Raw genomic sequence first — 22,766 nt, 5'->3', positions numbered from 1 at the left:
TCATAAAGGGCCTTGAGTTGATCAATGGACCCCGCTAATGGCTTGGCTGCTTGGCACCCATAAGATAAGTTTGGATGAAGGTATAATGATATTCCCACTCCATTGTTTCATTTGGGCATCTTTGGCTAGAAGCTGCGAGGCCAGAGAGAAGCTTTGGTAAAAGTAGCTACAAGATCCTAAGCTTCCCACATAAGCTTTGCCCAACACGGCCTATTCGCTTTTTAAATTTTGTTGTGGAGAGCATTCGGAGAAGGAATTGTAAGTCTTTTCTCTTATGAGAACCTTCTCTAACATGAGAAGAATTTGATTGGGTAATTGGACCCACACCACATGAGGACAACAAGATCTGGACCCTTAATTCTTAGGTCTTCTAACTTACAGATTTGACAACTATAGAAATTTAATCTTCACCATCCATCTGTAAGGCCGTGATTAATCACTTTAAATCATTAGTTAGACGCTATTTTCTGGCCGTTTCAACTCCACGATAGGGCCTACCAAATAAAGTCTGGTAGGCCCAAAATTAGGAATAATTTTCCTATTTCTCATAAGAAAGCGAAAAAGCAAAGGAAAAAGACAAAGGTCAAAAGAGTAATTTCATTTCCGTGGCTTTTGTATACACTTGGCTTATAAATATCATTAAAACACAGACAAGTACCATATCTCTCCTCTGCTCGACTCTGAAAAATATGGTGGACACGAATCCTCTGTAAAGCGGAAAAAGACACAGAAAAATCTCGAAATTTCTTTGTGTTTGATCTAGAGAGAGAGGAGTGATTCTTGTTTTTGGCATGGCTTCTCGTAGCCTCATTCTCTTAGCTTTGTTCCTCTCTGTATTTTTCCTCTTCGATTTTGGTTCTGTTTCTGCTTCGAGAGTAGGGTTTTCGGATTCGGATTCTGCTCCGAAAGTTTCGTTAGGTCTGTATTACGAGACTCTGTGCCCTTACTGTTCGAATTTCATTGTGAATTTTCTTGCAAAGATCTTCAAGAACGGGCTTCTTGAAATCGTTGATCTCAATCTCGTCCCGTACGGAAACGCTAGGATCGGATCTAATGAAACCATCGCTTGCCAGGTGCTCTTTCTCTCTTACTACTCTTTCCTTTCCTTCTTGAAAAAATTAAAGTAAAAAAGATTGACTCTTTTACTGTATTCACATGCCAAATGATATCTACACTCTACTTTATTTGGATAGATACTTGTCTAATTGGATGCTGATAGATTTTTTTTCGTGAAATTTTAGCCTTTAACATGGGGGAAATTAAAAGAAAAAGTTAAAGTATTTTACTATATTGACATGCGAAATGATATCTACACTCCGCTTATTTTGATAGTGGCAAGCTTTATTTCATCAGATGCATACTTATCTAATTGCCTGCTGATAGGTTTTTTCATTAAGGAATTTGATATTGGCACTTTCCTAATTTGCTTTTAAATGCTGTTACAATTTCCAAGAGTTCTCAATAGCCTGTCAAGAAAGTACATAGTATAGTGCTGGGTTCCATAAAACAAAAACAAGGAATTTGGATATAATTTCCCCTCTAGCAGCTAATTTTCTTATATTTATGATTAGAGGAATGCTAGAATGATAGGCGCCCTTGCAAAAAATGGGGCAAAGGCTCCCCCCATTGAAAAAAATCCGTTAATGATGGCACAGACAATTACGATCATAACTGTCATTAACCCTTTGCTCCATTTTTTTCAAGGATGCCTTTCTTTCGAGCATTCCTCTTATTATTACATTACGAAGAATAAATAATGGGAAATGATATTCTGATCCCCTTGTTTGGCACTCTACAGTCTATACTTTACACTTTTAAATTTGTTGTTGAGAGCATTTTGGGAATTCTAACAACCTTTAAAAGCTAATCAGAAAAGTATAAATTATGGGGTGTGGTATCATAATTGAACTAAGATTGTGAGAATATCATTTCCCTAAATGAATAAAGGGAAAGGGTAAGAACTTTTTTTTCCCAAACTCCCTTCTACACAGTTTCCGAGTTAGCAGCAAAGGCCCGGCCTTGTGGGTCCCACATGACATATGGATATTTAATACATATACAAGTGCACATCTTGTTTTTGGCAACCAGTTTAAAGGAATGAATGAATGGTGCACTTTGAGAAATCTTTTATCCAGCAACCACATGATGTCAACATGATTTGGACCTCTCATCTAAGTTTCTTCACTTTGAACGTGGCTACGATCAAATCATTGTAACCATTAAACTAAATATATGTTAAGGATTGGCTTGGAACACTAAACAAGTGATCCCCATCTCTACTTTCTCCCAACCTCATTTTTTCTTAAAAGTAAGACATACACAATGTAATTTCCCTAATTATTGACTGATGCTGAATTTTTACAATGACCAAAACACTCATAAAATTACCAAATTCTTAAATAGTGATATACTGCATCTGAAAAGGGAAAAAGGAGATTGTTGTCATTTGCATGAATCACAGTATTTTGGTCAAGTGGGAGATTTTGATTAGTTCAATTAACTTTAGGATTAAAGCAGAGCAGATCTGGCATTTGCACCCCTTGTTCTGGACATCCCCAAAGAAAAAAAAAATAGGATAAGCATGAGAGATTTGCTTTTTTGTTTGGGAAATGGTATATGAAGCCCAAGTTTAGGTTATTTCGAATCCCTCTATTTGTTTGAAATTCTTTAATTGGGTTGCCCAGCTCATTGGGAATTGTAACAGCCAGTGAAAGAGTTTAAAATAAATAGATGGGGTGGCAGTGACTGAAACATGGGGGTTGAAAGTACCATCTTCCAAAGCACGAAGCACATCTGGCCAAATTACAATAATTTTATGAGTATCTGTGGAATATGTGGCAAATGTTGTTTAGTCACTCATTCACACATATGGCTTGTTTTGTATTGATCGAGATAGAGAAATGATCCTATGAGACTGTCTTCTAGAAATATAAAATGAGACAAACCTGTTATAGGAATATGTGATGTGAGAGGTTTATCAGGACCATGCATCAGTAGCTCCCATTGTGGATTAATCTTTTTTTTTTAATGGTCCCATTGTGGATTAATCACAGTCCAAAATTTTCCAATCAAACGATTGAAAAAGTGCCTTTGCCTGTTAAATGTCGGCTATCTATTGATCGGTTAGGATCATCCGGTCTGCCATTTTTGAGCTATGGAGAATCCATTGTGAGGTCCACTAGATGAGTGGTTCCAACCATGTTCTCATCACCACCATTCACATTCAAGAGATTGTTTTATGATAGATTTCTATGTGACCTTATCATAACATCATTACCCATCATAAAGTAAAAATATTCTTATTCTTGAACATATTGAAGTGTATATTCTCTATATTTCACTTCAGAAGCTTGAAAGTATTTGCTTTTGAATGGTTGATAATTTTGTTTACAATGAAGATTTTATTGTAAGTTATTACACTAAATGGTTTCTCTCTGTGTTTCTTGTCAAAGAACGGCATTCTTTTTTTATTCACTGTTTTGCTTTTTTTCAGCATGGCCCATATGAGTGCTTGTTGAATACTGTGGAAGCTTGTGCCATCAAAGTCTGGCCTGAAGTGGTAAGACTCCTAGATGCTTTTCTTCTCTTTTTTTTTAGCTTAGACTCCTTGATGCTTTTTTTTTTATCATTTTCTTTCCAAGCTTTGATGTGGTGCAAACCTAGGGTTCACAGGTTCTTTAAGGAGAACTTTGGAGCATAAGAGTCTATTATTTAGTAAAATCAGGCGCTAACAACTCAAGAACAAATTAAACATTCAGAAAATGATCAAAACATAACTAGGGTTTCGCACCTTTGTTAGCCTTAAAGTTAATTCAACAAGTTAATTGAGCCAAATAAAACAAGCGACAATTAGCTCACACCAAATAAAACCAGAACTATAAATAAGGGTGCAACAATGTTATAAAAGTCTGTCTACAATCTGAAACAATGCGCAAAATGACAATTACTATTTCCCTATGAGTCTAGGGTAGGGTATGGGTAGATGGAAAGCTGATCAAAGGAGAATAAACAACAAAATATGTATCAATAGGGCTACTGAAAAGAAAGTAGGAATGATCTCACCTGATCATGCGTGTCTCGGCCTCAAATTCTGATGTGTAGGAAATCCCAATAAGAGATAGAGCAAGAGAGCCATCTACGACCCGTCATTGTACCAACCACCGGTGTTGCTTGAAACGACAGGGAAAAGTGATGGAACTGAACTGTGGCAGCAGGGGCACTAAGGACTACAAAAGCAGCCAAAGAGATGGTAGAGGAGGGAGGGAATGAGGACTGTTGTTGCTGTTACTGCGGAAGTTAGAGCAGAAAAAGTTGTGTGATAGAAGCAGCTGCAGAGCTGCCTGTCAAGAGGAAAGGAAATATAATATTGATCAGCTGGGGATGATCTAGGAGGGGTGTAAGAGAGGGAAAAGAGGAGGAGGGTAGGCTGCAATCTGCAAATTATGCTGCCCGACAGCTAGAACAGGATGGGAGAATGACATAGGCGAAGACATGCAAAAGCAGTGCTCGGCTCCGAGTTGGTGCTAAAGGAAGTACAGATATGATAGCGAGTAGCCAAAGAGTGCCAGGAACTATTCCATTTATAAGTCACTTCTAATTTTGTAATTGTCAAGTCATGACAATGGTAATGACTCAGATACTTACAACCCTTTTAGCCTTCAACAACAATGTCACAGTTATTGATGGTATTTTGAATTTATCATGAAAATATTGTGATTTTCATTAGATTTGAAAAGAAAAAGAAGATATCACGAGATTTATAATTTTGTTTATTTTCACAAAGTATTGTAGGTTTTGTTTATTTTTTGTTCTAGAAGAAATCCAGAGAAAATATGAACAGCAATTCACTAAAGGGAAAGCTCCTCTAAGAGAAGAGAGCCCAAAGAAGAATTCAAGATATTTGGGCATCAGTGCAGCTTGGAGTGAAATCTATTCGTATAAAGTAAAGTGAGTCCTGGGTAAAAAGTCATACAAGAAAGACTGGCCTTACTAATAGGGCATAGAGAAAATCCAACGAAGAATAGTTGAACTGGAGTAATCGGTATAATGTTCTATTATTAAAAGAAGATAATAAGAGAACCTTAATGGACCAAAAATTTCAACTTCGAAATAAGTTATTTAGGATTTAAAAAAATAGAAGTTACGGAAACATCCATTTTAAGATAAAATGAATATCTAAGTTAACTCATTTTTTGTGACACTTTTTATTCTATTATTTATCAAGTTTCTTATATTCTACTTTTTTGAAGTTTAATTACTTTTTTTTCTAGTTCTTTTTCTTTGAAAATCTGAAAACAACTAAAAGTTTTAAGATCTTCCAACAAAAACTCCTAACAATAAATTCTTGAAGAACAAGATCTTTTTACAATGTATAGTAGAAACACCTATTTGATTTCACAACTGTCATATCCATCGAAAGCAAGATATTCATGATTTTTCAACTCTTGATCTTGAAAAGAACTTAATAACCACAAAAGTTGAAAAAAAAAAACCCATTAATCACTAAAATTTCCAATCGTTCATCCCTCTTCAAAACCTGTAAAAATTGACGCAAAACTGAGATGCAACTGCAGTGATGCTGTAATAACGATAATTGTTTTGTAGCAGAAGATATTAAACAACATAAAAACTCCTAAAAAAGTGATCGATGGCTCAAGAATCTCTTAATAAAAGTTGATTTAATTAGATATTAACAAGAGGAGAAATTTTGTTGGGGGTGAGAGATTCGTTCATTTCTCCACTATACATAACTACAACCGCTTACATGCAATGAAGGATAAAACTAGAAGTAACCAAACTACACGTAATGGGATGCACCATAATAATATGTGTTGTTTCTAACACTACCCTTTGAGCTTTACTGTTCCTTTGAACATGTACTACTTCTGTCTGCTATCTGATTTCTGCTCAAAACAAAGAGTGAAACTATCTCACTGTTCTTCGCTTTTCTCAGACAAAGTGATAGTCAATCCCTATGGGTTTCATCCCAGAGTGAAACACAATATTATGTGATAACTTAATATCGTTTTGATTATTATAAGCAGATTATTAAATATCGAGTCAGAAGTGAAGGCTGTTTTTAACCCCATATCTCAGCATGAAATATATTTTGTGTATGTTACATTGAAATGTTATAATTTCCGCTTAGCTTCAACTTGTTTTAACTCGTTATTTTTTGTTGCAGCACCAGCATTTTGCTTTCATTTATTGTGTTGAGACTTTAGTCATCGAGCGTAAGTACAATGATTGGGAATCTTGTTTCCAAAAAACTGGTTTGGGTTCACAACTGCTTGTCGATTGTTTCAACAGTGGAAATGGGAAAAAGGTTGATTCCATTCTCTTGTCTATTCTTCCATATGTTGATCATTGTAGGAAATATTTAGCTTCAATTATAATGATGGCTGTTTATTTTTTGATGAAAAATATATGATTAGGTAGCTATCATCTTCTCTGGAACATTCTACATCTTCTAACATCTTCTACACGATTCCACATTATTCACTACAGCTATACACAAAGGAAACAATAGAATGTTCCTAAACCTGTATAACTCTAGCATATAGAATAATACTCATGATCTTGTATGAGTCTCTACTTCTCCATACCATTTTATACCCTTTTATGAGAGGTTACACCCTCTCATGATTACCAAATTAAACTATGAGGCCAATTAGTAACGTCTCCTATTTAGTCAACTAACTAGGATAAAGCAGAAAATGTTAAAATACAATGAAAAATATTAAAACTTCTCACAAGACTAATAACCATCTTCATCCATGTTTCCACAAATTGGAAGTTATTTTCACCATGATCGAGGTGTTATGCTTCTTCTTGTTGTTGAATCTTTTAATTCTTTATCAACAAAAGCCGCTGAAATCAAATTAAGATCCTATCCAGTTATTCAATCGAGATTCTTCAGATCTCATAGAACCAAAATAATTTAGAAGATGAGATAAAGACATGCTTTTCAAACGCTAAGGCCCATTTGGATGTTAAAAGAAATTGTCTTACTTTTAGCGTTGTAACATGATCAATCTCCAATATTGACATTTGTGAAACAACCAATTACTCCAAAAGCTTAAGCTGTTGAAGATGGCGATATTTAATCTTTTATGCTTTAACGCTCCCCCTCACATGTAGCCCCTCTTTTTAAGGTTGGCCTACACGTGGCACATGTGGCTCCTCTTTTGGGTTGGCCATTACATGTCAATTTGTAATATCAAGGAGTTTTGAACCCAGGACCTTTGCTCTGATACCATGTGAAACAACCAATTACTCCAAAAGCTTAAGCTGTTGAAGATGGCGATATTTAATCTTTTATACTTTAACACCATTTTTGCTGCATTGTTAATGTAAGAAATGATTAGAACAACCTTTGCTCTAATACCATGCGAAACAACCAATTACTCCAAAAGCTTAAAGCTGTTGAAGATGGCGATATTTAATCTTTTATACTTTAACACCATTTTTTCTGCGTTGTTAACGTAAGAAATGATTAGAACGACACTCCTCCTGGTAAAAATTGCCATGAGCATGCTTGTGTACTTCAATGTTATTGTTAATTTTTTTATTTTATGCATATTTTGTTTCCTCTTTATTAGGTCTGACATGGTGATTATAATTTTTATGCAGCTTGAATTACAATATGCAAATGAAACTGGTCATCTTAATCCTCCTCATACATATGTTCCTTGGGTAGTAGTAGATGGTCAACCACTTAATGAGGTTTGTTCTTTAACTTGTGGGACATCCTTGAAGTTTATATCATGAGTCATATATATTGAAACTTGCAGTATTTTGCTAGCTCTACTTGACCTTATTGTCTTTTTTCTTTTCTTTTTTGAATGGCTCTACTGTATTGTCTTAAGTGTGCACATGGTTTTGAAGTGGCCTTTTTCTCTTTCAATATTGCAAATGAAGATAGACTTCTAGTTTCATAGCGTATAATCTGGAAGCATTAATAAAATTGACTATTTTTTAATAAAATTGACTATCAGTTCATTTATTTATTTTTTTCTGTAAGAAATTTCCTTACTAGTATTGCAGCCAAAGTGGCTTTAAAAATAGAAAACAGAAAAAAAAAATCTTTTGGAACCAAGCTAGAATGTCGCAAAAATACTGGTTTAATGTTTTTTGAGACTAAGGTAATGGTATTTTCTTTTACTGATTCTTATTGCGGAGAAGGTAACGGTAGATTATCCATTTGTGGCTGACTTTTCTACTTGGGAAGAAACATTTTATCATTGAGCAACATGAAATAAGAAAGAACTTCATGACTTGCCACAAACTTTAGTACAGATCTTTTTGATGAGTAAAGTTGTTTGGGTCGAGACTTTTTAAAGATTTTCAACCCTCCTTTTAGAATTTTTCTCTGGTGATATGTCAAATACCATTCATATCAGCATTAATTGGGTGTATTACAAACGATTAAAAACAATATTTGTGAACAAAACATACACTGTTAATGTAAAAGAAAAGGGAAAATCACTTGGAGGAGGCCACCCGAGTCATGGCAATTAAAGTGAAAGTAGATTGGAGAAGGGATGAGGAGGAGCAAGAAAGTCCATAGGATTTGAAGTCTAACCCCATGAAGTCCATAGCTTTACATATATAACGAGGCTAAAAAACAATAATACTATTAAATCATTAATGATAATGTGCCCTGTCATAATCCATAATCCATAATCCATATTATAACCCACATCATAACCAATAAAACTAACCACTAAAAACACATTCTAATCTCAACAAGTACAACAAGGGGTAGGGAATTTATTTAAGCTTCCAATGTAAGGGCTTTTTATAACTAATATATCTAATATTTTGAAACGTAGCTATGCATAAGTCAAATTTTAACATCCATTTTGCATTGCATTCCACAATGTGGGTATGCCGTATGACATGTATGCATTGTGGTACTCTTCAACCAGTTAGTCCTTTAGGTTTGTTTGTTGCTCACAAGAAGGATATCAATAGAGTCAAAGACCCATCACTTTGTTCAATATTCACTTGATAGACTTCTGATAAAGAATTGTAATTTCTCTTCTTCTAGGACTATGAGAATTTCAAAACCTACGTCTGCAAGGCTTACAAAGGTACTCCGCCCGAGGCTTGCAAGGCTTTGCCACTTGGCATCATCCCAGAGAAGAAAGCCGATCTGCTCGATAGAGTATGTTACTCTGAAGAGATACTACACTCTTCAGTAATTTCAATGAGACGCCAAATGGAGATACCAGCAATGCGTAAGTGAAGTTTCAGATTATACTGTTATGGTGTTATTTAACAGAGGAGGATCTAAACCTTATCGGCCGACATATTTGTCCTAGTAATTTATCTTATAAAATAACTGGTTGGCTAAATAAAGGAGATATTAGAATGTTATTGCTTGGTTGGTGTGCTCCTTCAGTGTTGTAAAGAAACTGTCTGTTCTGTGCTTTTGAATCATATCTGTAAACAGCTCTCCTGAAATATGAACTTTTAGATCATAAGAAATATCTTGGAACTTCTTCCTTCTACATTTTCAAATTATCCCAATGAAGTTCCGCAAAATAAAAAGATTTTTCTCTAATTGTGATTCTCAAAGCACATCAATTGAGAAAAACCCCAGTTGTATTCAATTGGAATTCACACTTCAAGCAGCTGAGAAATTTCATATGATCTTAGGTAGGTGATACTGTGTTTAATAACTTTGGGCATGTTTGACAACTATGAAAAAAAAATTCCGTTAGTGCTGAGCATGGACGGGGTTGGAAAACAAGGAAAACAAAAATCCTATTTTAAACAGGGATTTCTTATTCTTTGTTTAACAACTGCATCACATGCTCTCCTCATTCGCGGGCCCTCTAAAATCTCTCTCACCAGCCCTCCCTACCCTTCTTTCACCTTTGGTAGACAAATACGGTTTCCAAACATCCCCTTGGGTCTTGAGGAATGGTTTGAAGAAAACGTGATGCCTGCCCGTGGATGGAGTATAAGACCAACTCGGTATGAATAGATAACAAGTTCAACTAGTGTCGAGCACTAACAGGGAACATCTACGAAGGATGGGTGTCTATAGTATTGCAAGTTAGGCATAACTTGATCTTATTTGCCAAATACTATGGGCATAACCGTTCATTAGTTGGGCCACAACCTAAATAGTCTGTACCCCATAGATCATCTCCTTAGGATGATCCTAACCCTCCGCATCATAGAAACCTCTACAGATCGAAGGGTTAGGATCTTCCAATGGAGATGGTGATCTATGAGTTACAACCTATTTACGTTCCCCTAAACAGAAAAAACGGTATGGTTCATCCTATGAAGTGGGCCCCACTGTACTTGTTTAAAAAATGCAGACTTCACGCGTACACGGCATATGAACTTTAAATTCTGAGTTAGATTCCAAGATTAAAATGCAATGGGAGCTCTAACATTAATACATAATTAATGCTCCATAAATTTATAGGGAAATGATTTCAGTGCTCCAATGTTTTGATAAACATGCGCTCCACATGCTTGTCGTGTAGTATTTATGGGCTTTAAGAGCTTTTTGAAAACCGTAATATTCGTCTGACAGCCCTTTAAATGCTACACGACAAAAATTTGAGCGCATGTTTATCAAAACATCTCTTATATCTAATGCTCAAACACATTGTTCCTACGTTGGAAATTTATAATTTCTTATTTCTAGTGCCAATAGAAAATTTTAGTGATATAAGATAGAAGAGAGTATCTTCTTAGAAAATGTTGTTCAAAATTAGGTTAGAAATAATTTTAGTTTTGATCATCATTATCATATATCGAGGCATGGTTGTGTACTGATGATCTACTTTCCAAGCCAATCCTTTCGCCATTGTCATAGGCACAAGCATTGAGACAAATTAACTGTAACTTTGTGCTTTCTTATTTGCAAGGAATTTTAGAGAATGAAAAATTTCATAACTAACAAAATGAATAGATCCGCGAGCTCATGCTGAGGGAGACAGAGAGGGAAGGGGGTACTTCCTACTGGAGGTGAGAGGTTGATGAGCAAAGAAGGTGAAGGAAACTGCCAGATCTGTCGATTTCCAATTACTTATTTCCACAGCATATTTTGAAATCAGATTTTTTTTCACTGTCAGTCGCTGATTTGGAAATCCAATGATTTGATCCGGATCCAAATCACAATGCAAAAAGGGCTGCAAATGTGAGAAATCCAAATCAAAATCTTCTCGGCATCCAAATGGCCCCTAATATCATATCGAGGAATGCTAGACTGAAGGGAGCCCTTACAATAATGAGATGAAAGAGCTCCCCATATAAAAAATAGAGGAATGTTAGATTGAAGGGCGCCCTTGTAAAAATCAGCTCCAAGGGCTGGAGCTGATTTTTGCAAGGACGCCCTTCATTCCTCTATCATTCATCTAAAAAATGTCATGGCTAATCTACTACTATATAGCTACAGAAAAAAGGAATTTCTTTTCTTTTTCTGTGAGATTTACACATCGCATTACTCTTTTACCATTAACTCCTGATATCTAACATCTATCTCTATGAGAAATTATTTGAGGGTAAAATTGTAATCTACATACAAAAAGTACCTACCCGGGTACTTGTCTATGACAATTACGAAAAAAAACTACTAAGAAGAGGTAAAGACATATGACAATGACGAAAGAACTACTTTATATTACTCATGTAGGACACTTGCAAATTATTGACGGATTCCGGGCACCTGAAGAGGAACAATAATTATGGAAACCTCTATCAATTGGAAGGCTAGGATCAGCCTATATCAATTGGAGGGCTAGGATCAACCTATGGAAATGATTTTACGGGCACAACCGATTGATGTTGTGTTCCATCACATGGACGGTTTGGATCAACCTATAACCAGCTATAGATCGGAGGGTTCAGATCAACCTATGAAAATTATTTTTGGGGCACAACCTATGTAGGCAGTGGCCCATCTAATGGACGGTTTGGATCATCCTATGGTACGGGCCATACCGTACATTTTTAATAAAGTGAGGAGTGCGATCATTAAAATACAATGAGTAGTGCCATTATAAAATATGGTAGTGAGGACATTAGCACTATATATAATTTGAAACCATTGTTGTTACTTAGATGTTCCCACGCGGGTCGGGTTCAACCCGAATTTGGGTTGGGTCGGGTTAAGCTTTTTCGCAAATCGAGTTGGGTTGGGTTGGGAAAAATCAACCTGAATTGGAAATCAGGTCGGGTCGGGTTGGGCTGGGATGTCGGGCAACCTGACCCGACCTGAAACCCGAATTTGGGTTCCATCTGAAGAAGTTCTGTATATGTGTTTTTCTTTTTCAACATTGAAATAGTCTCCACAGTTCACAATGGACAGTTTGGATAATCCTATGGTGCGGGCCATACTGTACTTTAATAAAGTGAGGAGTGTGATTATCAAAATATAGTAGTGCGGATAACATTTCCCTTTGTTAATTGTTAGTCCCTGTTTGGTTTGAATTTTGAGAACCGATTGTGAGTTAAAAACTAATTATTGGTGACTCACTATTGGTTCTCAAAATCCAAAACAACCCAACTTGAGTTGAGGTGGTCAACAATTGGTACCATAACAAATCGGGTCAACCCGACCCAACCCAACCCGAATTGGAAATCAGGTTAGGTCGGGTTGGAAATCGGGAACTACTTTTCCTTATTCACTATGTGCGGGTCAAATTACGGAAAGTTTGATATTACAAATGCAGGACACCTGCAAAAATATTGACGAATTCTGGGCACTTTAAGAGGAACAACAATTATCGATATCTCTATAGATTGGCGGGCTACGATCAGCCTAAGGAAATTATTTTATGGGCACAACCTATTTATGTTGTATTCCATCACATGGACGGTTTAGATCAAGCTATGATTTGGTCTGTACAATTCTTTGTCGGCATGGGTTTTTTTTGCTAGTATAAATATAAGAGCGCCAACCGTAAGACTTACTGCTGTCATTGTCCATCATACATCTATCTAACTTCACAACAAATGCAACGAAGGGAGTGTCAATATCATTTCCTGTAGGAGTAATTAAATACTCTCCCCCTCTCTCTCTGCTACCTTCGGAGATTTTTTCGATCTGATTCAAACAAAAGGAAGAAGAAGAAGAGATGGCATTGTTAGAGACCTTCTTCAGAGAGAGAAAATTCCCATTCATATTCTCCTTTGCAGTTCTACTCATCTGCGTCTCCGTTCTTCTCCTCACCAACAATCGATTCTCTTACCTCACCACAAACGATCTCGAAAAATCTCAGCAAATTCCCTCTCCAAAACCAAATCAAATCAGATCTCCCATCTCAAACCCTAACCAGAAAGAAAAAGAATCAGATTCCAGAATCGACGATCTTTCTGATGGAGTTGAATTGAAATGGGAAATCTGTACATTTGCAGGGGCGATTGATTACATTCCGTGTCTTGATAATTGGAAAGCAATAAAGGAGCTGAAATCGAGGCGGCACATGGAGCATCGAGAGAGGCACTGCCCTAACCCTAGGTTGAGATGTTTGGTTCCTCTTCCTCAGGGGTATAAGATCCCCGTTCATTGGCCTAAGAGCAGGGACATGGTGAGATTGTAGTTTGGTAAGCTTCCCTTGGGTTTTTTTATTTCTGAATTTTCGTGAATTTTGATGTTTTTCTTGTTCATCTGTTATGGTTGTTATCAAGTTTAGTTGCTTGATTGAAGTTGAAATTGAGAAGTTGGAGGAATGAGATTCAAAAATTTCAATTTTAGACCAAATTTGTACTCAACATTACACAGTGAGTTGCTAAAGCATGGTTAAATACTATGGTTAATAGAAACTTCCTAGTTGGATAGGAAGCTCGCTTCAGAAGCTAAGTTCTTCTCGCTTCCCAAATTTAGGGGAAGCACGCTTCCCAGACGCTTCCTATGTATTTCCTTTTAATATTCTTCATAAAAGAATATTTTCTCCTTTTAATGAGGTTGAAGGAGCATATTTCCAAAACAAGTGCATTTAAAAACTAAAAAATCATCTCCAGGTTCAAATGAAAATTACATGGACCATTTTCCAAAAACTTAACATCAAATATAGCAGTGTTTAAAAACGCGGATGTCGCACAGAATGCGGCTGAAGAAAATCCTAGTTGACTCGGCATGATGCGGCTGAGTACTCGGTTAACGCGGTCATAATTCAGGAGAGTCAAAGGAATTTTTATTGACTCTGTAGGGCAAAACACGGAATGCGGCCAAGGTAAAAGGGAGTTGACTCGGGGGAGTCAAAGTTTTAAAACTGTGAATATATGTGAATAAAACATGTGAAACTGTAAATTACTAAAACTTGTAACTCTAATTAGTCACAAAGTCAATTCTACTTGTAATCTTTATGTATATTAATCATTCCTCCCTGACCTACTATAATCATACTTTGTGTAAGTACTTCTTGTTCGCTTCCATTGAGGCTTATTACATATTTCATGTTGACTTTTAATGACGCTTCCCACACATTTTCTCTTTATTTTCTTTTTCGCTTTTCGCTTTTCGCTTCCTGCGTTTTCTCTTTTCTAAACCCTTCACTTCCTGCTTTCACTTCCCGCATCGCTTCTTGCACTCGCTTCCCACTTTGACAACTAATAAATACTGTGTTTCAACTTATGCTATTATGTGCTTTACTCTTCTTTTTCTTCTTTTTATAGATGGAATAGTAATAAAGTATAGAAAAAAAGGGGTGAAAATTGACCTTTTTATTTTTATTCTTATTTTTACTCTAGGTTATCAAATGACTCCACAGTTCAGTTTCCCAAGGCAGATTCACTGAAGTCACAAAACTTCTCCACATTGTGTTTTCTTCATCACAAAAACTAACTTGATAATGTTTCATGCTCAGCTACAGTTTCTTGGTTATTTCATTTGTACTTCAGAAACATTGCAGTAATGTTAATACAGTAAGACTGTATGAACTTTTAGTTGTCACCTACACCATATATTATTTGTTCTTCAGCACAAATGTTGATAGGTTACTGTTAAAAAGAGTTTGATGTAGCCATTAAAAAAAGAAAAAAAGAGAGAGTTTGATGTATGCGCTTTCTGTCAGTATGACCTAATAAAGAAATTGTGAAATCTTCCTTCCAAATCTGAATTACTTGGTCTCTACTAACACAGTTGGATGCTATTTTTTCTGTAGTTGCTGTAACACATCAAGACAAGTTAGATGACATGAATTCTATTTTCTGTTTGTCAGATTTGGTTTGATAATGTCCCTCATCCAAAACTTGTTGAGTACAAGAAAGACCAAAACTGGGTGAAAAGGTCTGATGACTATCTCGTTTTTCCTGGGGGAGGAACTCAGTTTAAAGATGGAGTGACAAGCTACATTAAGTTTATGGAGGAGGTACTAGGTGCATTTGCGGGTTTCAATGACCTGATGTTGTCATTCAAAACTGGAAGTCATGGAATTGCAATACATTTGATATCGGCTAGTGCATGGATCTACTTAATCAATTATTTAATGTTTGCTCTCATATCTTTTATTCTCACAGATCTTACCAGCTATTGAATGGGGGAAGCACACTAGAGTTATCTTAGATGTTGGTTGCGGTGTTGCTAGCTTTGGTGGCTACTTGATGGATAAAGATGTCATTACCATGTCACTTGCCCCAAAGGACGAGCATGAAGCTCAAATCCAATTTGCTCTTGAGCGAGGAATTCCTGCTATTCTCTCAGTCATTGGGACACAAAAGCTCACTTTTCCCGATAATGTTTATGATATAGTGCATTGTGCACGATGTAGGGTTCACTGGGATGCAGATGGTGGGTTTGACATCTATGTTTTATATAGGGAGATGATATTTTCACTCCCCCTTCATTACTCATGCGCTCCCCTAATAACGTGATTTGACGTGAAAAGTGGGCAACTTTAACGTTTTTTTTTGACATCAAATCACGTTATAAGGGGGGTGCATGCGTAATGCGCCGGGGGGGGGGGGGGTCGTGGCTTTTTATATCTGTGTTTTTTTCTTTGTATAAGAAGTAGATCTTAATTTCTTTTTTCTTTTTTTTTGATTTCTCAAAATGGTCCATTCCCTTTTTGTGTAGTCCATTATGAAAAAAATCTAGTGATTTCATTAATCTATTTTTTATTCAAATTGTAGGTGGAATGCCATTGATGGAGCTCAATAGGATTCTTAGGCCTGGAGGATTTTTCATATGGTCTGCGACACCAGTTTATCGTGATGACACGAGAGACCAGAATGTCTGGAATGGTTTGTGATGTTTTCAGTTGTGCCTGCCTATGTGTATTAAAAAATGAATACATATGAATTCAATAATTTCTGTGGTGACTTTATTTCACATCTAAGCATCTGCATCGCTTTTTTTGTGTGTTGAAGTTAATATGTTACTATAACATTGCAAAATATATCACTTTGGTACAGAATTAAAGTTTCTTATTGTTCATGCATGCTATGTTCTGAAGGGATTAGTATGGTGAACTTTCAATACCTCACAAATAAAAAATTCAGAACCTAACATGTGTAAACTACAAAAACTGAGAAAAACTAACTTTGCTCTCCACTTGGTTTGGACATCGGTCATGTTGGCCCGAAATTGACCAACTCAAAACTAAAATGGATCGACCTCGACTGAAATTTGGACCCAAATTTTGTAACGATTTTACTGCCCTTGACCTACATACCGATCGTGTGGATTGAAACTGAATTAAATCAACCAACATGTGAAACCATGGTACATGCTGATGTATCGGAATCAACACCAATTTTGGGGGTTGTTTAATGATCTAATATGTGATTGTTTGGATCTGTTACAAAAATCATCTTCGATTGATTTTGCATGTAAAATCCATCATACGATTGCAACAATTGGTGTTTAAAGCGTGGATCTGTTATGACCATGCAAAATCGACATTGTGACTGGAATTGCTGTGAACAATTTAATTGCTGAACCCCTAATTGATGGATTTTCAAAACAAACAACCAGGCACTGAATAGAATTAGTCTCTTAGGTGACAAAACCAAGTTTTAAAATTTTGGTTTGGTCGTAACGGAAATGGAAATGTTTCGGATTCAGTTGGAAATTTCAGTGGAAATCCTGTAAATTCACGGAAATGTATGAAAACAGATGCAAATGATGGAAGTTTTAGATGAAACTTCAGAAAATGCTAGACTAAACACAAAAACCCCATCACATAAACAGTACAATGATCCATAATAGTTTAATAACATTGAACGGCTTGTGACATGGTGTGCATCAGTGCATGTATGATAATTCAGTACATACCACATTTCACATGTAATTATATAAATATGTATACATAGTACATCCATCACATTCTACACGCAATTCATATAAATATTATTATGTTACACGTACCGATATAGTATAAAATCAATTCACTTACGATTTTGGTTTTGGTATTCGTTTCACTTTCGGTATTATTTTGGCGGGGATGGAAATAGAAACATTTCTCTCAATTCATGTCGGTTTCGGTAGAAATTAATCATGACAAAAACTAACAATTGGCACATCATCCAATTGCTCTCTTTTAGGTCATGTACCGCTGCCTGATGGTTTTCCCATCCAAGAATTCAGAAAATAATATCTATATGGTGCATGCATGTGCATCGCTTGTGCAGCCCAAAAAGTACACTGTGGCCCGCATATATGGATGATCTAAATCATTCATTTTTTGGTCCCTGCTATAGATAAGGCGTGCCCCAAATAATTTGGTCCATAAGATGATCCTAACCCTTCGATTTATGGCCCCTATTTTTTGGTGGGACAGTATTGAAAAACTCCACAAATCACAGGGTTAAGATCATCATATGGCCCCCATTTTTGGGGTATGGCCTATAATGCTTCGTTTGGTTGCACAAAAGCTAGGCAGCCGTCGGAGTTTTGTTTGGATTTGGCATGCTATTCCACGTTTGGTTGCCAAAATGCATTGGACTCCCATTGATTCCCTTGGATTTCTCTCATGTAATGATGACTCGTCTCTTTCTTGTCCCCTTATTCCAAAAGCAAAGAATTATGATTGAACTTTCTAGGGAATGATGCTCTCTCTCTATCTCTCTCTCCTCTCTCCATATTGGTAATGACACCCCCTACTTTTTCTCCTACTCTCCCATTATTTGCCGCGCAACCAAACACTACTACACAATTTTCCGAGGTAATTCTAGGCAAATCAAAATTCTTGTCTCTTCCCTTTGACTTCCTATTCCACTACTCTCCGAGCCAGTCCAAGCAACCAAACGTAGCATAAATGAATGGTATAGATCGCCCATTCATGTGGGCCCTAATGTCCTTTTTCTGTTGCACATGCATGCATCATATGAAAATTTTTCTAGAAAAAGCTGCTCTCATTGTCCCAATTTATTATGCCGAAGGTTTTAGGTATTGATTTCGGCATGCGCTTTGGTCACGATGGAAATGGAAACATGTCAATTTCGGATGGAAATTTTGGCAGTCCCTAAATTTACAGAAATTTGTGTAAATGATGAACATTTAAGATGAAACTTTTGGAAGTGCTAGTATAAGCACAAATACACACTAAAATGCTATCATGTAAGGCAAAAAAACCACCTATAGTTGCTTAACAACATCGAACACCTGATAATTTAACACATCACATTTCACATGTAATTCATATAAATATTTATACATGTCTAGTATAAGCACAAATACATGCTAAAAAGTTATCATGTAAGGAAAAAAAACCACCTATAGTTGTTTAACAACATTGAACACCTGATAATTTAACACATCACATTTCACATGTAATTCATATAAATATTTATACATGCACAACGTATCACATGCCAATTCATATAAATATAATTATGTAGCACATACTGTTACTTTATATCACTAATGAACTCGTGGTTTCACTTTTGCTGGGTGTTTCTGTTTAGGTATGGATTTTGTTGGGGATAGAAACACAAACATTTCAGTCGTTTTGTATCAGTGTTGATAGAAATTTAAAACTCTGACTAGACCCCATAATTTTTATATTCACTCCTCTGCCTCTGAGTACGATCTCACTTGCGGACAGTCATTGCTGAATGAATTTGACGTGGAAGCCTCTACCTATGTCCTCCATTTTCAACTCATCTTTTTATTTGCATGAAGTTGAATGATTAAACATAGAAAATGATATCATCATTCCGTAATTTATGCGTCAACAGATTATTATGTGCATGTTCAAACCAATAGCTTTGGTGGAAAAGTTGGTATTCCTTGCATTCCTAATTATTGCTAACTAAAACTGGAGATCCATATTTTTGTTGATTCCCGCAGCTATGGTAGCTTTGACAGAATCTATTTGCTGGAAGATGGTGGTAAAGACTGTAGACTCAGCTGGAATCGGAGTTGTAATTTATCAGAAACCTGTCTCAAATTCTTGCTATAATGAGAGGAAAGAAAATACCCCTCCTTTGTGTGATCAAAGGGATATGCTCAGCAATCCATGGTATGTTCTGTCAAACCATACCATCATTTACTAGTCCATTTATATGGTTGTTTGTTTCTATTATGACTTTTCATTTATTTTTTCACAACGGCAGGTACATGCCCCTTGACAGTTGTCTTCTTCAACTTCCGGTTAACTCAAGCCTGGAACACAACTGGCCCAAACCCTGGCCAGAAAGGCTTAGCAGTAAACCTTCCAGTGTATCCATGGAACCAAGCAATAGATTTAATGTGGAAAGCATTTATGAGGACACAGACAATTGGGCCACACTTGTATCGAGTGTTTATTTGAAAGACCTAGCTATAAACTGGTCTAGCATTCAGAATGTAATGGATATGAATGCTGGCTATGGCGGGTAAGGGACATAATAAATGAAGTTGGATAACATTCACTCTATTTTCATAGTTAGGCAAAGTGATATAGGTTTCATTTTCCTAGCTATTTAGATTCCTGTGAATCTTTAAATTTTACAGATTTATTCTTCTAATAAATCTGAAATTATTTCCTTCATTTTAGTCGTAAAGTCTATGTAATCTCTTACGATGCACTACTTACAGGTAATGGTATATAAGTTTGCAATAGCTAGCAATAGTTGCTGTCTTATGTTGTGCATGCATGATATCCTGTCGTGGATAGAATTAAGAAGGAAATTAGAAGTGTATCCCCACAACTCCCATAAACATGATAAGAAACAAATTAGAAGTATGTTATGAGGTCACCCAATATGATGGACCCCATCTTAATTACTTGTGAAAAACATAATGAGCAGTATAAAAGAATACTTAACTACCCAATCTCTTAACACTAACCTCAAGCTGGAGTATATATATCATCCATGCCCATCATCAACAAATAATATCAAACTGACTACAACCAATTACTTTTGTGATATATCTGCAGAGTGGATATTCGTTTGCTGGTAACCTTTTCACAAACAAAATGACTATTTATTTCAATATGCTTAGTTCCCTCATAGAATATTGGATTACTAGCAATAGAAGTAGTAGCTTGGTTGTCACAGAACATCTTGATAGGCTTGTTAGCCTCAAAACCCATCTCTTCTTTTTTTTGAAAGTTGACAAAAGTATATATATACTATGAGAATTACATTGGGGACCAGAGGTTCCAGCTTGCATTTACATAGCATATCTGGTCAAGAGCATACTCCTGAACCATAAGGTAGAACAAAGCTAGAAACTACTTACAATTTCATCGATAAAGATAACTATTCAATCCTTCCATTTGCACTGCAAATACCATCTAAATAAACAAAGCTAACAAACTTCCCAGCAAACCAACTATCATTCCTTCTTAACTCCAGACTCCCTGAGGACAAGTAATGCTCTCAACAAAAAGATGCCACCAAAAGCGAAAGACCAGGGTCTCTCAAGCTGATGGGAATCTACTCGTTTCATATGCCCCATATGCCCCATATGCCCCACTGCTTCCAAAGTATTTGAAGCTTGGTGAAGAATCTACCTCGTTTCATTCACTCTCATACTTCCTCTGGAGAAATTTTGATATGTCAACCCAAACAGTCATTTCATCTAAGAGACTACCATAATAAAATGCCTCAAAAAGCGAAAGACAAAAAGTCTCTCAAGCTTAACGAGGATCTTCATCGTTTAATTCACTCCCATGGTCTCTCCTGAGAAAATTTAATAACTCCATTAAACAGACAACCTACCATTGAAACAACCGCCCTCCCATAGTCCTATGATCATCTCCAACAAACCTCATCCTAACATCCAAAGAATATAACCCTCCTTTCAACCTATCCTGCTTAGAGAAACTGAAAATGCAACCAAGATTATATCCCAACTAAACTCTAGAGCCATAACTTTATCCGCTAACAACAGCAAGAGCCTTAATGCAACAGACTCAAAACATCCGCTAACTGTTAGTGGCAGATCTTGTTACCATACCAAAATCACCTAAGACTGAAAAAAGAGCAGAAAAGAAGTTACCCTAAAACAAAAGCCCTAAACACAAACTATGTACAGAAGGAGGGCCGGACTTCTACTTCTTGAGAGTATTCAACTCTCGCCCCCCTTCTCCATCCACTTTTTCTTTTTCCTTTTTCTACCGCCGGTCCTTTCTTCCATACCAAGGAACATGAGCGGTGTCCTAACTCCTAATATGGATGCTCATTAATCTAAATTAAACAATTTAATGACCTGCTCTCTATTGGTACCATATTGATTTGAGTTTTTTACATCTTATCAGATTTGCTGCCGCACTTATTAATCAACCTCTTTGGGTAATGAACGTTGTTCCAGTTGACGGGGCAGATACCCTACCTGTTATTTTTGACAGAGGGCTGATTGGAATTTACCATGACTGGTGTGAGGCTTTTAATACATACCCTCGAACTTATGATCTCCTACATGCTAGTCATCTATTTGGAAATATTAGAGAAAGGTACAACACTCTTGCCTATATATTGTAACCTAGTGCATGAAAGTTCTGGATGGTGACATTTCGCTTCCTTGCAGGTGTAACATTGTAGAGGTATTTGTGGAAATGGACCGGATTTTGAGACCCGGTGGATGGGTTTTGGTTTATGACACAATGGCAGTGATTCAAAAGCTAAATCCCATAATGCAGTCACTTCACTGGGATACTACGATTCATGATCAGCAATTCCTTGTTGGTAATAAAGGTTTTTGGCGCCCTCGTGATGCAGGATCTGAATCTTGAGGAAAGGTGCCGTTTTCTCCCATCTCTCCCACTTTATTATCTTACATGGTCAATTCTTAATGTCATTCTGTTCAGCTACTTTCTGCCTTTTGTTGCAAGGGGTGTTCAGTCACATGTTGTAATTCATATTCTATTATTATATTAAGACATTCAGTGCTTATGTGCATTTGATGCTTGAGAGAATGGTTGCAGATCCACTTGCGGCAATCGGTTTGATAACCTTCCAGATCATATTGCATCATATTTATTTCTGATGCTATTGATCATATCAAATAAAACAATTGGTTTGAGATAAATATAGATTTATGTGATGGCATGGTCATAGTAGTCGCGAGCAATCAAATATTGTGCATCTTTCATGATTTTCGCCACTCTTTCTGATTCAAAGTTGGTACAGCATTATTTTTATTTGGTACAATGGTACTGTTGTCATATTTTCATGCTCATTTTATTCGTCATTCTCCATCTTACACGGATTCTTTTGAATGGGCGAAGTACCTGTGTCAGACTCGTGTCGGTTTCTAATACTTGAGGATTCTTTGCGACACTTCTCGATTGTATACTACTACCACAACCTTACAATCACCACATGTTTTGAGCTTTATTCATCTTAATTGTAAGTTTATTTTATGT

General features: G+C 36.4%; 2 protein-coding genes across 3 annotated transcripts; both read left to right on the top strand.

Moving 5' to 3' along the window:
* Positions 1 to 657: 657 nt before the first annotated feature.
* Positions 658 to 9,515, top strand: LOC143849166 (gamma-interferon-responsive lysosomal thiol protein-like). 2 transcript variants are annotated; one of them, XM_077358215.1, is made up of 5 exons: positions 661 to 1,073; positions 3,494 to 3,559; positions 6,185 to 6,325; positions 7,633 to 7,725; positions 9,053 to 9,515. In XM_077358215.1, the coding sequence occupies exons 1-5, from the start codon at positions 792 to 794 to the stop codon at positions 9,248 to 9,250; spliced, it is 780 nt and encodes a 259-aa protein (XP_077214330.1). In that variant the 5' UTR covers positions 661 to 791; the 3' UTR covers positions 9,251 to 9,515. The 2 variants fall into 2 exon arrangements, with proteins under 2 accessions (XP_077214331.1, XP_077214330.1); XM_077358216.1 differs by lacking the exon at positions 7,633 to 7,725 and having other exon boundaries at positions 658 to 1,073.
* A 3,487-nt stretch (positions 9,516 to 13,002) lies between these two features.
* On the top strand, positions 13,003 to 22,299 carry LOC143848202 (S-adenosyl-L-methionine-dependent methyltransferases superfamily protein). The gene is made up of 8 exons (XM_077357084.1): positions 13,003 to 13,559; positions 15,192 to 15,341; positions 15,490 to 15,760; positions 16,102 to 16,212; positions 19,262 to 19,433; positions 19,528 to 19,788; positions 21,660 to 21,854; positions 21,929 to 22,299. Exons 1-8 carry the CDS (start codon positions 13,107 to 13,109, stop codon positions 22,131 to 22,133), a joined length of 1,818 nt encoding a protein of 605 aa, XP_077213199.1. The 5' UTR covers positions 13,003 to 13,106; the 3' UTR covers positions 22,134 to 22,299.
* Positions 22,300 to 22,766: the final 467 nt, after the last annotated feature.

Source organism: Tasmannia lanceolata, unplaced genomic scaffold (genome assembly GCF_043159265.1).
Source record: "Tasmannia lanceolata isolate RefF3 unplaced genomic scaffold, GAP_Taslan_0.1 ptg000016l, whole genome shotgun sequence".
Taxonomy (NCBI): Eukaryota; Viridiplantae; Streptophyta; class Magnoliopsida; order Canellales; family Winteraceae; genus Tasmannia; species Tasmannia lanceolata.
This window is presented reverse-complemented; position numbering and strand designations above follow the sequence as displayed.